This window comes from Pseudopipra pipra, chromosome 24 (assembly GCF_036250125.1).
Source record: "Pseudopipra pipra isolate bDixPip1 chromosome 24, bDixPip1.hap1, whole genome shotgun sequence".
Lineage (NCBI taxonomy): Eukaryota > Metazoa > Chordata > Aves > Passeriformes > Pipridae > Pseudopipra > Pseudopipra pipra.
The window spans coordinates 1,578,086-1,592,503 of NC_087572.1; the positions used below are offsets into that span (position 1 = coordinate 1,578,086).

A 14,418-nucleotide genomic window follows, 5' to 3' on the forward strand; every position below is an offset into this window, starting at 1 on the left:
AAACCTGGACACTCCAAACCTGGACACTCCAAACCTGGACACTCCAAACCTGGACACTCCAAACCTGGACACTCCAAACCTGGACATTCCAAATCTGGACATTCCAAACCTGGACACTCCAAACCTCTCTTCCCCCCTCTCCTGCAGCATCTCCCAGTGCTCGGATCAGCTTTGCAGTGGCTGTTTTTGGCTCTAAAAATGAGATTTCCAGCACCAGAGGAGGGGGGGGGAGTGTCTCAGGCCAGGGTGGGTCTCACCCCCAGCACCCCCCAGCTGTTGTTTTCCTACAGAGCTTGTTCCCTTTTCTCTCTTGACACCACAATGTGCTGGGGGGGGGGATGGCACTGAAGGAAAACTGTGCTGACTCAGGGGAGGTTTGTGGGATGTGACATTCCAGCTGAAATCTGCACTGACCTGTGGCTGAGGAGATCATCAAGCTCATAAATGGGGCAGCAGCCCCATAAGTGCAGCTCTAGAGTGGCTCAGCCCCTGTGGGGAGTGCTGGTGGAAGGCTGGGCAGACGTGGCTGGGGGCAGGGGTGTTTTAGGGGGGCCATAATTCCAGATGCTGGGTGGCAATTGCTGGTTAAACATCCTATGTACAGTAGGGGTGGGCTCATTATCTGATTTTATGGGAAGCAGGGCAGGGGAAGGCCCTGCTGCAAAACATTTATGACCAGGATTTGTTCCAAAATTTGTGTTTCCTTGCCAAGGAAAGGGAGATGCTCTCACAGGGTTTCTGCAGCAGTTCAGTGAGGCTTAAAAGGTTCTTTGCTCTTCTTCCCCAGCAGTTTCCCTTCCTTTCTGCTCCTCCTGCTGCCTGTCCCTGGGGATCTGTGTCCTGCAGCTCCTGAGCTTTCAGTCCTGCCCCTTTCCCAGGGGGTTGACTCGTGCCAAGCAGTGCTGGCATTGTACATGACTGAGGGTTGTGGCATAAACTGTGCCACTGAATGGCACTGGGAGCACCTCACTGAGCCAGGCAAACTCTTGGCCCTGGTTTAGCTGTTGCTCTGGGGGGGTCATTCCAGAAAACACCTGATTTTCTGGTGCCTGTTCAGCTGGTGCACCTCAGGCCTGTGAACTCCAAGGTTTCTGGACCCGTCGTGTTCCCCAGGGAAACAAACCCTGGGGAGAGAAAACAACTAAAACTCTGTGTTTTGTGAGCCCAAACAAGAGGGGTGGAAGTTCCTGCCCCGAGTTTGGTGTTGCTGGGGATGGGGATAAACTCGTGTTTGTGCCTGTGTGTGTTTGACTGGAGGGGCCTGAATTTGGGCTGGGCTGTTCCAGGGCACTTCTGGACTCTTCCAGGCTCTGCTCTTGCTCTTGCTCTGCTCTTGCTTTAGGATTTTCATTAGTTTCCAGTGGTTTTCCTTTGGTTGTGTTCCTGTGAACTCTGTGTATTTACTGCTTAGAGCAGTGCTCGTGCCTAACATTCCCCTGAACAGAACAGAAGGCATTTCCCAAAGCATTTCCAATTGGAATTATGTTAAATTGTGTGCTTTCTTCCCCTGGCCCTGCAGCAGATGTTGTGCTTTCTTCCCCTCTTGTTCACTTGAAATCCTCAGCCACAGCCCATTTCTCCTCACAGATCTGCTCATGTTGCTTTCCAGTCTTTTAATATCTGATTTGCCTTAACAGCAGTGTAAAATCTCTCTTCTCCTTAGTCATAACTACTCCTTTTTTTTTTTGTTATTAATCCCATACTGGCCTGTTAGACCTGCTGAATAACCTGAGCTCCCCTTTGTGAGGACTGCAGCCTTCAGTGTGGAGCTGAGCTCTGCCTTCTGGGAGCCCTGGCTGGGCCAAACCATCAGGGTTGGGACCTGGAAATGCAAAGTGCAGTGGATGTTTTCCCCAGGAATGTGCTGAACAGAACTGTGTCATTCATATCACTTGACAAGGTTGTCATTTAGCTCTAAATTGAATTGGCAATTGGTCTTTATTTTCTGCCTTTCTCCCTCTCTCTTTCTTCTTCTCCTTTATCCCCTTTCCTCCTTCTCCCTTTCCCTTCTCCCTTTCATATTATTCCTTTTACTCCCTCCTCGTGCAGAGCTGATGGAACAGTTTATATTAACTCCCCAAATGTTTCTCCCTCCTGCTGTAAATGTTTTCTTTCTCCCCTTTCTGCCACTGGACTCATTTACCTGCCTGTTGATGCTGCTGCTTTTAGTGGGTTTTTGGAAGAAGTGCAGGAATTCTGGTCCTTGTTATTCCAGGCTGTTTTGTCATGTGGTTTTTGTTTTTTGTTTTTTTTTTTAGTTGTGACTGATGCTCTCCTGGAGCACCCTGCTCCCATTTTCCTGGTGTAATGGCAGGGACACCCTGGGATTATCTTTGCCACCCAAACTGGGGCAGGGGATGGGGACTGACCTTACCCTGCCCAAACGTGTCACCTCTGGGCACAGGGCAGGGCACAGGTCACATCCCAGTCACATCCCAGCTGGAACCATTCCCAGGACACAGGTTTGTCACCTGCTGAGCCCAGTTCCTGGCTTGGGTGGTTTCTGCAGTTGTTCATCAGCTGCAAATCCACGAGGACCCACCAGCACCTTCCCCCTGCCCTGGACCCGAGGGGTTCAGAGCAGCAAAGGGCTGGGGAAATGCTCCTCATCCAGCCTGTTCCCCTGAGCCAGAGATCCAGGGTGTCCCTGCAGTGAGGGAAGCAAATTAAATGAAGGCAGGATTACCCTGATCTCTGTTTCCTTGGGGGATTTGTAGCTTTTGTTAACAACCTTGTTTCACGCTTGCAGCCATGTAAGACCGTTCCCTTCCTGATTTTAAGCAGGGCACTCTCTCTCAGAGCCCTTGTTCTGCAGCCCTGGTTTATAAAGGGCTGAGATTTAAATGTTTGCTTAAGCAGACAGACGTGCTCAAGTGCTGTGCTGGGCAGGAATCACTTCAGCTCCTTCTTAATGATGAGGAATCAGGTTGTAATTGTTCCCCCATGAGCTCCTCAGGCTTTTTTTTTGGTGTAACCTCACTGAGCCAGGCAAACTCTTGGCCCTGGTTTAGCTGTTGCTCTGGGGGGGTCATTCCAGAAAACACCTGATTTTCTGGTGCCTGTTCAGCTGGTGCACCTCAGACCTGTGAACTCCAAGGTTTCTGGACCCGTCGTGTTCCCCAGGGAAACAAACCCCGGGGAGATAAAACAACTAAAACTCTGTGTTTTGTGAGCCCAGACAAGTCCCTTTCCCTCTGTGGGACTGTGAGAGGGCCGTGGAACCAGTCCCTGCTGCTCCTCCTTGGGGCTTGTCCAAATAAGCTGCACATCCTCCAAACAAGCTGCACATCCCTCTCGTGGGGTGAGTTGGGAAGTGCCCCCTGTGTCTGTGTCTGAGGAGAGCTGGCACTCCCCTGGCTCAAACCAGAGCCTGCTTTCTCCTCAATGTTCCTTTGCCAGAGAGTTCTCCCTGGCAGTTGTAGAGCCACAAGCTGCTCTGGGAGCTGTGATGAACTTTGGGGGTTTGGGGGTCCTCAGCAGGGAGAGCTGGGCTGGGGGGTGCCCCCTCTGTGCCCACCCTCCCCTGGGTGCTGCCAGCTGCCCTCTCAGCCCTCAGCAGCAGGATGCAGGTCCTTGGGTTGTCTCCACGCTGTTATTTCCCTGATTGAACCGGTGGAACTGCTCCCCTGGGGGGGATTTGTGCTGCTCCAGATGAGCTGTCCTGTGCCAGGGCATCTGTCCCTGTTCCTGGCAGCAATTGCTCTGCAGGGTGGCTCTGATGGGCTGCTCCTCTTCTGATCTGAACTGGCTTTGTCAGGAGAGGAGCTTGTCCCTGTCCCCTCCCCTGTGTCCAGGAGGTGGGATGTGGGCTGTGTTGTGTTGCCATCCCCGATCTGGGCTGCAGAGGAGCCCCCTTGTTCAATCCAACCCTCTCCACGTGGGGTTGGGGTTTGAGGAGGCTGCAGTGGGACACTCCCAGCTCCCATGGGATGGAGCTGTTGGGTGGGAGTTTGTCTTTCCAGGCTCTTTCCCTGCTCCCCAGGGGTGGAGCTTCAGGTGGGGCTGAACCTGCCCAGGCTCTGCTGTGTTTCACACTTTGGGGGGTGTAACCCTTTTTAGGGTCACAGCACTCACCCCTCATCCCTTTGGGATGTCAGGACTGTGTGGGGACAGTCCCATGCCAGGCTGTTCCCTGCTCCAGCCTGCAGCACTTGGCACAGGGCTCCAAACCCTGCAGCACAGGAGGGATGAGCTGCCAGAGCAGCACAGCAAAGGCACAGAAACCACTGGGGTCATTTGGAGCTTTTGCCAAAACCCAGCAATTAAAGCTCCATCTTCCTGTGGCCACTGCCCCCATTCCCAAGGGGTTGCAGGGAGGGGGAGAGTTCTGTTCCCAATCTACAGGCACACAGGAGAGGATCTTCCTGCAGGACCTTGGAGCACCTCCTGGGCACAGATGGCTGCAGGATCCCTGGCAGACACAGCCCAGCCCTGTCCTGGTGTGGATCAGCAGCTCCCAATAAGTTTAAGAAACTTTGAGTTGCTCCCAGGTGCTGTTTGAGTGGGTTTGGAACCTGCTCAGAGGCTCCTGCACAGCCTGGTTTAAATCAGTGATATTTTCCTCGAGTTTTGGTGCCCAAAACCTGCCTGCTTTTCATCCTTCTCGACTTCCTGCTGTGCCAGCCCAGTTCAGCCATTCCACCAGAGTGAAATGAGGAGTTTGTTGCTCTGAAATCCAAGAACTCCTGGTTAATATTTGCTCCAAACTCCTTCCCTCACCTCCCACTCGCTGGAGGGTTTGGAGGAGGGAGATGCACCGTGGTGCAGATGTGTTTCTGCAGACACAGAAAGAGGAAAATGCAAAATATAAAGCACTTTGCTTCCCAGCTGGAGCAGTGCCCTGGGCTTCCAGCACTGTCAGCTCTTTGGGATGTGTGCTTCCCAAGTGAGGAATGCTGCTGATTAACCAGGCTCCTGCTGAGCTCCCGTTTTTCCACTCCATCACCAAGCTGTGCCTAGAGCAGGGATCTTCTTCAAAAGGGAAGGCAAGGAGAAAACCCACTCCTGTCTCCAAGCTCTCTCCCAAGTGGTCACAGTCTGTGGGAACAATATCTAAAAAAACTGAGAGAGAAGTCAGGAGTTTTTATTGTTTCCATGGAGACTGCAATTGTTCCTACAGTGGTTTCCTGCTGGGTTTTCCAGCTCCTGTTCCCATGGTGTGACCTCTCCCTGGGGTCAGCCCTGGATCCTCACGTGCAGGATGAGCAGGGCTGGAGTGTCTGGGGACACCAGGTGTGGCCTCATGGGAGGAGAGAGGTGGTTTGTGGAGGAGCTGGATCTTTGGAAGGCAGAATAAAAGAGAAACAACTTGGGAGGGAGAAGATTTGGGTGAGACAACTGCAGGAATTGCTCCTGATGGAGGTGCTGGTGGAGAACTCTTGGGTTCCCCTGTGTCAGCCCAGCCTCAGGCATCACCCCCAGGGACATGGACAGTGTCCCTGTGCCACATCCACCTGTCCCTCTCAACTTCCTGAGCTGTTCCTTCCCTGTTTTCCTGCTCTAAATCAAGGCAGAACCCGGATGATGGTTGTGATGACTTGGACAAATCCCTCGTGCTGGGCCCTTCCTGCCTGTGCTCTCTGCTCTGTCCCTGCTGGTTTCTGCTGGGATTTATTCTGCTGCATTTAATGAAGGGATTTTTCTTATTGCCTTTGCAGTGCTTGGTCAGTAATAACAATTATTGACAAAGATCAGTGCGGGCTTTATGAACGGGACCCTGTGCCGTGCTCATAATGAAATGTCCTTTTCTAACATTTAAGAACAAGGGTAATAAATATTAATTCCAGGCTCTGAGGTCTCAGGGCTGTTCCCAGCTCAGGGATCCTGATGGACAGGCTGCAGGCAGCAGGGCTGACCCCTGTCATGTTGGGAATCACTGCTGGCTCCTCGGGGGCTTTTTGTTCCTCGCTGTCTCAGCAGCACAAACAGCACGAACCAGGCAGTGCTGGGCTGTCTCCCACCTTCCCTGGCTCAAATCCTCCCTCTGACAGCTCTTCTCCCTGCCTGTGACATGTTGTTAAACAGCTCCTGCCTGGATCCTGGTGGCCAGCACTGCACAGAGGCTGCTGTGGATCCCAGCCCTGCCCAGTGCAGCCCCGGAGCTGAAACGTCTCCTCATGGGCAAGAAAAAGCCCCTCAGCTTAAAAAGATGAAGGAAATTTGTCCTGTCACAGGCACCAGGCTCTCACTGAGGATCCCTCTGGACCAGCTGTGGCTTCCTGGGCTGGATGCTCCCCTTGGGAAGGTGAAGCCAAGCTCCTTTTCCCACCAAGGAGAGCTTGGACCTGGTTCTTGGCCTTTGTCCTGCAGCCCCAATTTGCCTTTCTGCTCACTGATCTTATGGCAACTCCAAATCCTCATTTGCTTCTCTGCAGTGGAGACTTTTGGAGTTGTTTTTTTTTTTTTTATCAACTCCTTTTTAATCTGTCACTTTGTTTTATCTAGCAAAGGTTAATTTTATATTCTTCCCTCACCCTGCCTCTGCCTTCCCTTTGTCAGCAAGTTCTTTGCTGTTGTTATTTTGTGAGCTGAGCTGTGCTGCACCTCTCTCTGCCTGGCTGGTGGGATGCTGGAGGTCCTCTGGCTGAATGCTAATTTACCACTTGGGGTTTAAAAATTTATAGGAGACACCTCGTTCCTGGGAGGGGTTTCTGCCACTCAGATGTTTCCCTGGGTGTGAATGCAATATTTCTTAGGCAGATTATACCCTGCTTATGCTGACAGAATTATTTGACAGCATCCCCTGATATTGCAGCAGCTTGTGAAGAGCCCAAATCCTGAGGATATTTTGCAGTTTGTTTTCTCTCTAATCTGTTCCCTTTGTTGCTGAGAGCAGGGAATGGATGGTGTGGCCTTGATAACGTCACGGTAACGTCCATTTCTTGGATCCCAACCCATCCAGTGTTGAAGGGAAGGCAGAGGGAAAATAACAGAGGGAGGGCTGAGCAGTGATCCAAATAATTGTATAAATGCCAAACTCAACCCAGGCTCATCCTCTGCTCAGTGTCCCTTTGCCAGGAATTAGGGAGATGTATGTTCCCAGTAATGGGTTTTACCAAGGGTGATGGGGGGGAAAAAAGGATGAGCAGAGCATCCATACATAAAATATCCCAAACTCTGGGCAGGTACCACTTGAGAGGCAGCCTTGCTTTTCCAGGTTAATGGGCCTTGTCAGCTGCAATACAGTATATATTGAAAACCCTGGAGGGCTGAAGGGTTTTTTCCTACACACTCTTCCCCTCAGCTCCACTTAAAGGAGGTTTGATTGTTTTCCTGGGAATTGCAGCCTGGCTGGAGGCCTCTTTTTGGGAATATGCTGTCCCAGCAAAAGTCAGTGATTTATTTGTGATGGGAAGAGGAGTTTCCCCCTCCCCCTGGGGGAATTGTCCCAATCCCCTGGTGCTGGGGGGGAAATTGGGGAATGTTCTTGGGCTGCTCCTCCAGAGCCTTCATTTCTCAGTGCTCACACAGGCCCAAAGAGCTGCCCAAGGACATAAATTGGCTCATGGCTCCTTCTCAAAGGACTCAGCAGTTTATTGCTGGACCCCAGAAATATTTAATGCGGGGTGGGCACGGTCTGGGTGGAAGGAGGTGTGTGAATGCAGTGGGGTCACACCTGGTGAGGAGCACGGGGGAAAAACTCATTTAGCAATGGGAAGGTCACCTGAAAGGGCAGGGTTTATTTTTTTAAGCAAATCCTGAGAAGTCTGCGCTGCCCTCAGAATTATCTGCAGTTGGCCCAGCAGTTTAAATCAAAAAGCTTGGCCATGGGCAGCAGCAGAGGAGAGGCTGGAGCTGTGCATGGAGTAAGGGTTGAGTCGGTTCCTTCCTCCAGGTTCTTGTGCCACAACAGAAGACCTTGCTGCAGACTCCAACTTTGAATTTATTTTGGTTTTATTTCGATTCCAGCTTTGATTTTATTTTGATTCCAGCTTTGATTTTATTTTGTTTTTATTTTGATTCCCCAAGACCCTCCTGTACACCATGTCCTGCAGGGCTAATTCAGAGTATTAACATCTCATCCCTCTGGAAGGTGTTTTCCCAGCGGGAAGTGCCTCCCTGTCTGGGACAGGAGAGCTCCTGTGGATGACAGACCTGCCCTGGACCTGGTGGCATTGTTGCTCTTCTCTGGACCTGCTCCAGCCCCTCCATGTCCTTCCTGAGCTGAGGGCCCAGAACTGGACACAGCACTCCAGGGGTGGCCTCACCAGCGCTGAGTCCAGGGGCAGAATCACTTCCCTGGCCCTGTTGGCCACCCTGTTCCTGAGCCAGACCAGGATCCATTGGCCTTCTTGGCCACCTGGGCACACTCTGGCTCATGTTCAGCCTCCCCTCAATCCCAAATCCCAGCTCCCTTCCTGCCTGGCTGCTCTCCAGCCCCTCTGGCCCAGCCTGGAGCTGCCGGGGGTTGTTGTGGCCAAAGTGCAGGACCCGGCCCTTGGCCTGGTTGAACCTCATCCCCTTGGAATCAGCCCAACTCTCCAACCCATCCAGGTCCCTCTGCTGCCTGGTTGATGGTTTGGGGTTTTTTTTTTCTTGCAGTTTCCTGCTTTTTCAACTTCACCAGCCCGGCGGGGATCGTGCTGTCCCCCAACTACCCCGAGGAGTACGGCAGCAGCCTGCACTGCGTGTGGCTCATCATCGCCAAGCCCGAGAGCAGGATCCACCTGGCCTTCAATGACTTTGATGTGGAGCCCCAGTTCGATTTCCTGGCCGTGAAGGACGGCGGCACCGCCGAGTCCCCGGTGCTGGGCACCTTCTCAGGGAACCAGATCCCCTCCTCCCTGACCAGCAGCGGCCACGTGGCCAGGCTGGAGTTCCAGACCGACCACTCCATGGAGAAGAGAGGCTTCAACATCACCTTCACCAGTGAGTTTGCCCCCCTTTATTAATATTAAGCTATTCTTCCTCATAACATTTAATAGCTGCTTGTGAGCTACACAATTAATTTGCATTTGAGTTGCACACCCTGCCAGCAGTGCCCTCTGTGTGGTGTGAAGGAATCCCAACCACACACCAAGTCAAAAAAGGTTGTTTCTTCTTCTCTCTGAGGCCTCAGGAACACCCTAAATGCAGAGAAAGATAATAATGGCTGTGAAAATATGGAAATCTTACAGTGTAAGTAAGAGATAAACAAGTTTTAATCTCTCTCAAGCTAAAGCAGCAGAAAAATGAATCTGCCTAGCACAGGAGTCTTGATGGACAATCAAGGATGATATCAGAGAATCATAGAATATGCTGAGATGGAAGGGACCCCTGAGGATCATCAAGTCCATCTCCTGGCCCTGCACAGGATATGCTGACAACTCTCTTGTTTAGGACCTAAATGCTGACATGTCCCCTGCAAACCCTCCTGGTTTGCATTTCACGCTCTGAATTCCTGCTGGGAACTGGTGGGCGAGAGACTGAGCTCACTAAAACTGTTGGGATTCCAGAGGAAATCTGGAATAGTGGGGATTACCTCAGATTTGCAGTTGGGTGATTGGGGATTGGTGGCAAGTTTAGAGCTGGTGGCACAAGTTCTTGTCCAGGAAAAAAAACCCAATGTGGCCCTGGGTTATGTGTCCCTAGAGCAGCCAGGATTTGTGTTCTCCCATCAGGAGATGTGTCCATGGCTTTACAAGAAGGCTGGAGAGGGACTTTGGGCAAGGGTGGGGAGTGACAGGACAAGGGGAAGGGCCTTAAGCTGAAGGAGGGCAGGTTTAGATGGGATATTGGGAAGGAATCCTTCCCTGGGAGGGTGGGGAGGCCCTGGCACAGGTTGCCCAGAGAAGCTGTGGCTGCTCCATCCCTGGGAGTGTCCAAGGCCAGGTTGGAGCAACCTGTGCTAGTGGAAGGTGTCACTGCCTTGGGGAGTGGAAGGAGATAACCCCTCCAAGCCAAAGCAGGCTGTGATTCTGGGATTCTCTGGGCTCCCTGCTCTGCCCCTGGGGTTGAGGGGATGCTCTGTGGGCAGCTCTGGGCTGGTTGTGTTCATCAGCCAACCCCCCCCTCCTCTGCTGAGAGCTAAAAGAGATGCAAGGCTTTGAAGATGAAGGCAAACATGGAGCACTGCCTTATATAACATAAAGCCCTGAAATTTCCACAGATGGATTTGGCTCCACGTTAAGTCCAGTCTTCAAATCTCCAGTGAATGCCACGGCAATTTTACCCTCATATTGTCCTGTAATTTTCTAAAGAGCATTATTAAACCTACTCAGCAGAACTGATAAATGGCTTTGTTATAATGGCCTTTCGTGGCACAGCTAAATTAATAGCCTTTCTAGCCATGATTGCAAAGCCTTTATTTAAAAAAAAAAAAAAAAAAAAAAGGGAAAAATCAGAGGGCTTAAGAAAACATTTGCCAAACTTCAGCAGGCTGGAGGCTCCTCAGGTGAAGGGGTTTGTGTGAGGGGGTATCAGAGCCAGGATTGAGCCCCAGATCCTGTCAGGAGGGTGACACCTCACCCAGGAACTGGTGGTGCCCTCCCTGTGCATCTCCCATCCATCACCCACCCCTGGTGTATAAAGACATTTTTAAAACAATTTTTTACTGGTGTAAATGGCCTCTCAAGCGCAGAGGAATTAATTTGTTCTGACTGCTTGAAGTTCTGAACTGAGCTCTATCTCTATTTTGAGTACTTATAAATATATATATATGTGTGTGTGTGTTTTCATGTGTGGAGATGTCTGAGGAGGTGACTTGGTCCTGCAGGCTCTTCTCTGGCCCTGTCACTGCTGGATCTCAGCCCCTCTTGGGTCATCATCATCATCATCATCATCATCATCATCATCATCATCATCATCATCATCATCATCATCATCATCATCATGGCCAGACTTCGCAAACGAAGATTTGGGGAGGGCTCAACTGGTTTTAACCTCATCCCTCCCCTCAGGCTGCAAAGAAAACGCTTGGGAACTGAAAAAACCAAAGTTTGGTGTTCAACCAGCTTGGTTTGGGGCAGGGGTGGAGGGAAACCAGACACTGACCCTTCCCTTGCCTCCCTTTTCCCCCTTCCTCAGCGTTCCGGCACAACGAGTGTCCCGACCCCGGCGTGCCGGTCAACGGGAAGCGTTTTGGGGACAGCCTCCAGCTGGGCAGCTCCGTGTCCTTCCTGTGTGACGAGGGTTTCATCCGCACCCACGGCTCCGAGACCGTCACCTGCGTCCTGCAGGAGGGCAGCGTGGTGTGGAACCACCCCGTGCTCAGGTGTGAAGGTCAGTCCCGCTGCTCGGAGGGTTCGCGGGGTGGTTTGGGCTGGGAGGGAGCTCAGAGAGCCTCCAGTGCCACCCCCTGCCCTGGGCAGGGACACCTTCCAGTGCCACCCCCTGCCCTGGGCAGGGACACCTTCCAGTGCCACCCCCTGCCCTGGGCAGGGACACCTTCCACTAGCCCAGGTTGCTCCAAGCTGGTCTTGGACGCTCCCAGGGATCCAGGGACAGCCACAGCTTCTCTGGGCAACCTGTGCCAGGGCCTCCCCACCCTCCCAGGGAAGAGTTTCTCCTCAGCATCCCACCCAAATCACAGAATTACAGAATCAGCTGGGTTGGAAGGGACCTCCGAGATCATCAAGTCCAACCCTTGATCCAACCCCGCCGTGGTTCCCAGCCCATGGCACTGATGCCACATCCAGTCCCATCTTAAAAACCTCCAGGGATGGAGAATCCCCCCCTTCCCTGGGCAGCCCATTCCAATGGCTGAGCACCCTCTCTGCAAAGAAATTCTTCCTGATCTCCAACCTAAACCTCCCCTGGCACAGCTTCAGACCCAGCCTGGAGGCCCAGGATTTTCCCTGGCCCTGGAGGGTGTTGTCTCTGCCCAGCAGAGTTTCCTCAGCAGGAAGTGCCAGTCCAAGAATAACAAACCCCTGCTTTGTTTTCCAGGTTTGTTTTTTTTTGGGGAAGTGAATGCCGGGGGTTTACTTTTATTGCTCACTTCTTGTTACAACAGGTGTTTTTTTCTAATAACAGGAATAAAAGGTTTCTGATTTAGGGATGGCTGAAAGCTCCCCTGCTGCTCTTGTCAGGAGGGAATTAAACAACAGGCAGTGGAAGATCCGTGGAGGTGTTTTTCTGTCCTGATTTTTTGAGATGTAAAATGTAGGATGTTTATATAATGAAGGAAGTCCTGTCAATGGACTTTGGTGGTTGAGAGCTCGAAATTTTGCATTTACATCTCTTGGCCACCACAGCCAACCCAGATGTGGGGGAGATGGGCTGAATTAAAGGCCCATATACAGATTTCAAAGCTTTTTTTTTAGTCCTTTAAAGCTTCTACTCTGGAAAAAGAGAAGGGAAGAAAGAGCTCATTAGGAGTGGAAAGTCTTCCTCTGCCCTCTGTTCTCGGGGAAGTGATGCCCTGCACTGGTGTTTTCAGCAATTTGAGTAACAAGTGCTGTGCTCTTGAGAAATAGTCCTGGAATATTGAGCAATAATTTCAGTAATTGTCATGTGTTGCTCGAGTGGATGAGCAGCAGAAATTGCACAATCTTGCCCATTGTGTTTGAGGTGGAAAGAAGAAGGTGTCAATTGTGTTCAACGAGTTTTATATAATAAGAAAACCGGAATTTTCGTGTTCTTATATAATTTTTCTTCAGCTGACAAAAGGTAGATTTAATTCAGGCTTCCCGTTACTTTCAAAGCACGAGCCTTTAAGTTTATGTATTTTTAAGTATAGGCAGGAAACATACATTAAATAATACACTTTTAATCAACTTTTCTCTCTGGAAGCTTTGATAACCTTGTGCCATCAGCTTGTGCCTTTTCCTCTTGATCACAGTGGTGAGTTCTTTGACTCGCCCTTCAGTCTGCACTGGATAAGTGGACATTTTAATTACCCTTTTTAAACAAGGAGGAAGCACAGAGATCTAAAGTACTGTTTAGCACTTGAAAAAAATTTAATGGGAAAGAAAGAGACCTAAAAAAAAAGGAGTTGAAAGATGGGGAGAAGCCCTGACAGGAGATGATGTGGCTTTGGGGCAGAAAGGAGCCTCTCGTTCAAAAATAATTGCTTTGGATCCAGTTGAGATCAAATGACTTTCATCTGCCTCCTTCCCATCAGCAGGGGGGGTTTTTAGGCCCAGACTGCCATATTTTAGGTCACTCCCAGGGTGACATTGGGTGGCCCTTGGGCTGGCCCTGGGTCGGTGCTTCAGCAGCTGCTCCTCAGAGCTGGTCCCACAGGCCCCAAGGACAAGACCTGGCAGTTTTTTGAGGGCTGTGGGATTTTTCCACCTCTGATCCATCAGCTCCAGTGTCTTTTCTTTTTTTTTTTCCCCCAGAAAATATAATAATAATCTACCTTCAGCTTCTGCTGGTGGCACGAGGGACCACGGTGTGGAATAAATGCCGTGGTCTGGTGATGTCCCTCGTGGTAGAAAAGCCACGACTCAATTACCACAGGCAGGAAAGGATTTCTGGCACCTGCAGCTGCTGAAATGCAAACTGACCTTGCAGATTCCTCTGCTTTTATGTCTAACAATTATTATTACACCCTGTCCCCTCGGAGCCCCTGCTCAAGGTCAGGCTGCTGGCTCCCCCAGGGACAGGAGCAGATTACTGTGTCTTCATTCTAAGCTGAAAAGGCAATTTCTTACCAGTTCCTGTTGGTGTTTCTGATTATTTTTAACAGGTGGGAGACAGCAGTGCATGAAAGCTTTGCATGGCAGGATGGCCCTGCCTTGGCAGGGAGGGAGCATCTGATGGTGCTGCAGCTTCTGTGCTGCTCTTCACCCGAATTTAAACACGTGCAGACGTGGCACTGAGGGACATGGTTTCGTGGGGGACTTGGCAGTGTTAGACTTGATGATATTAAGAGGTTTTTTCCAGCCTCTGTGGTGGCTGACTGTGTGAATTGTGCCATTTCCTTGTCCCCAGCACCCTGTGGTGGCCACCTGACGTCGCCCAGTGGCACCATCCTGTCCCCTGGCTGGCCTGGCTTCTACAAGGACTCACTGAGCTGTGCCTGGGTCATCGAGGCCCAGCCTGGCTACCCCATCAAGATCACCTTTGACAGGTGCTGCTCCAAACTCCCTCTCTGGGGGTGTTCTGGGTGGTTCCCAGGGGGTTGAGGTGCAGCCAAGGCGAGGAACGAGCTGCTCCGTGCGTGTCTGGCACTGAGGTCCTCTCCTCCCCTTTTTTATTTATCAACCGACAAGGCATTAAAATTCACCTGACATTCAAGTAGAAAAGATGGGAAATAGTGATTTTCCCCCTGTTTTGACTCACTCCTGCTCCTCTGCAGTGTTATTTTAGGCACGGGTAGGACACGTTTTTGGAGGCTGAGCCTCCCCCGCGTTCCTGGGGGAGCAGCAGCAGGGAGGATCTGCTCCAGGCTTGGGAATGCTGAGTCTCTTGGCTTCCCCTGGATTGCACAGCTGGAGGAGGGGCCGTGCTCTCCTGACTCCTGTGTCTGGGAGGGGATTGTTGCTGCAAGGA

The 14,418-nt window shown here is 51.3% G+C and overlaps 1 protein-coding gene across 3 annotated transcripts in view; it reads left to right on the plus strand.

Moving 5' to 3' along the window:
• CSMD2 (CUB and Sushi multiple domains 2) overlaps positions 1–14,418 on the plus strand; it is a 284,784-nt gene that overhangs the window by 137,884 nt on the left and 132,482 nt on the right. For all 3 annotated transcript variants that reach the window (XR_010425057.1, XM_064635158.1, XM_064635159.1), the window contains 3 exons: positions 8,542–8,868; positions 11,005–11,199; positions 13,858–13,996. Coding sequence is in view for 2 of the 3 variants with exons in the window: in XM_064635158.1 (XP_064491228.1) it covers positions 8,542–8,868; positions 11,005–11,199; positions 13,858–13,996 (661 nt within the window). In the remaining variant the exon portion in view is untranslated. The remainder of the gene's footprint in view (positions 1–8,541; positions 8,869–11,004; positions 11,200–13,857; positions 13,997–14,418) is intronic.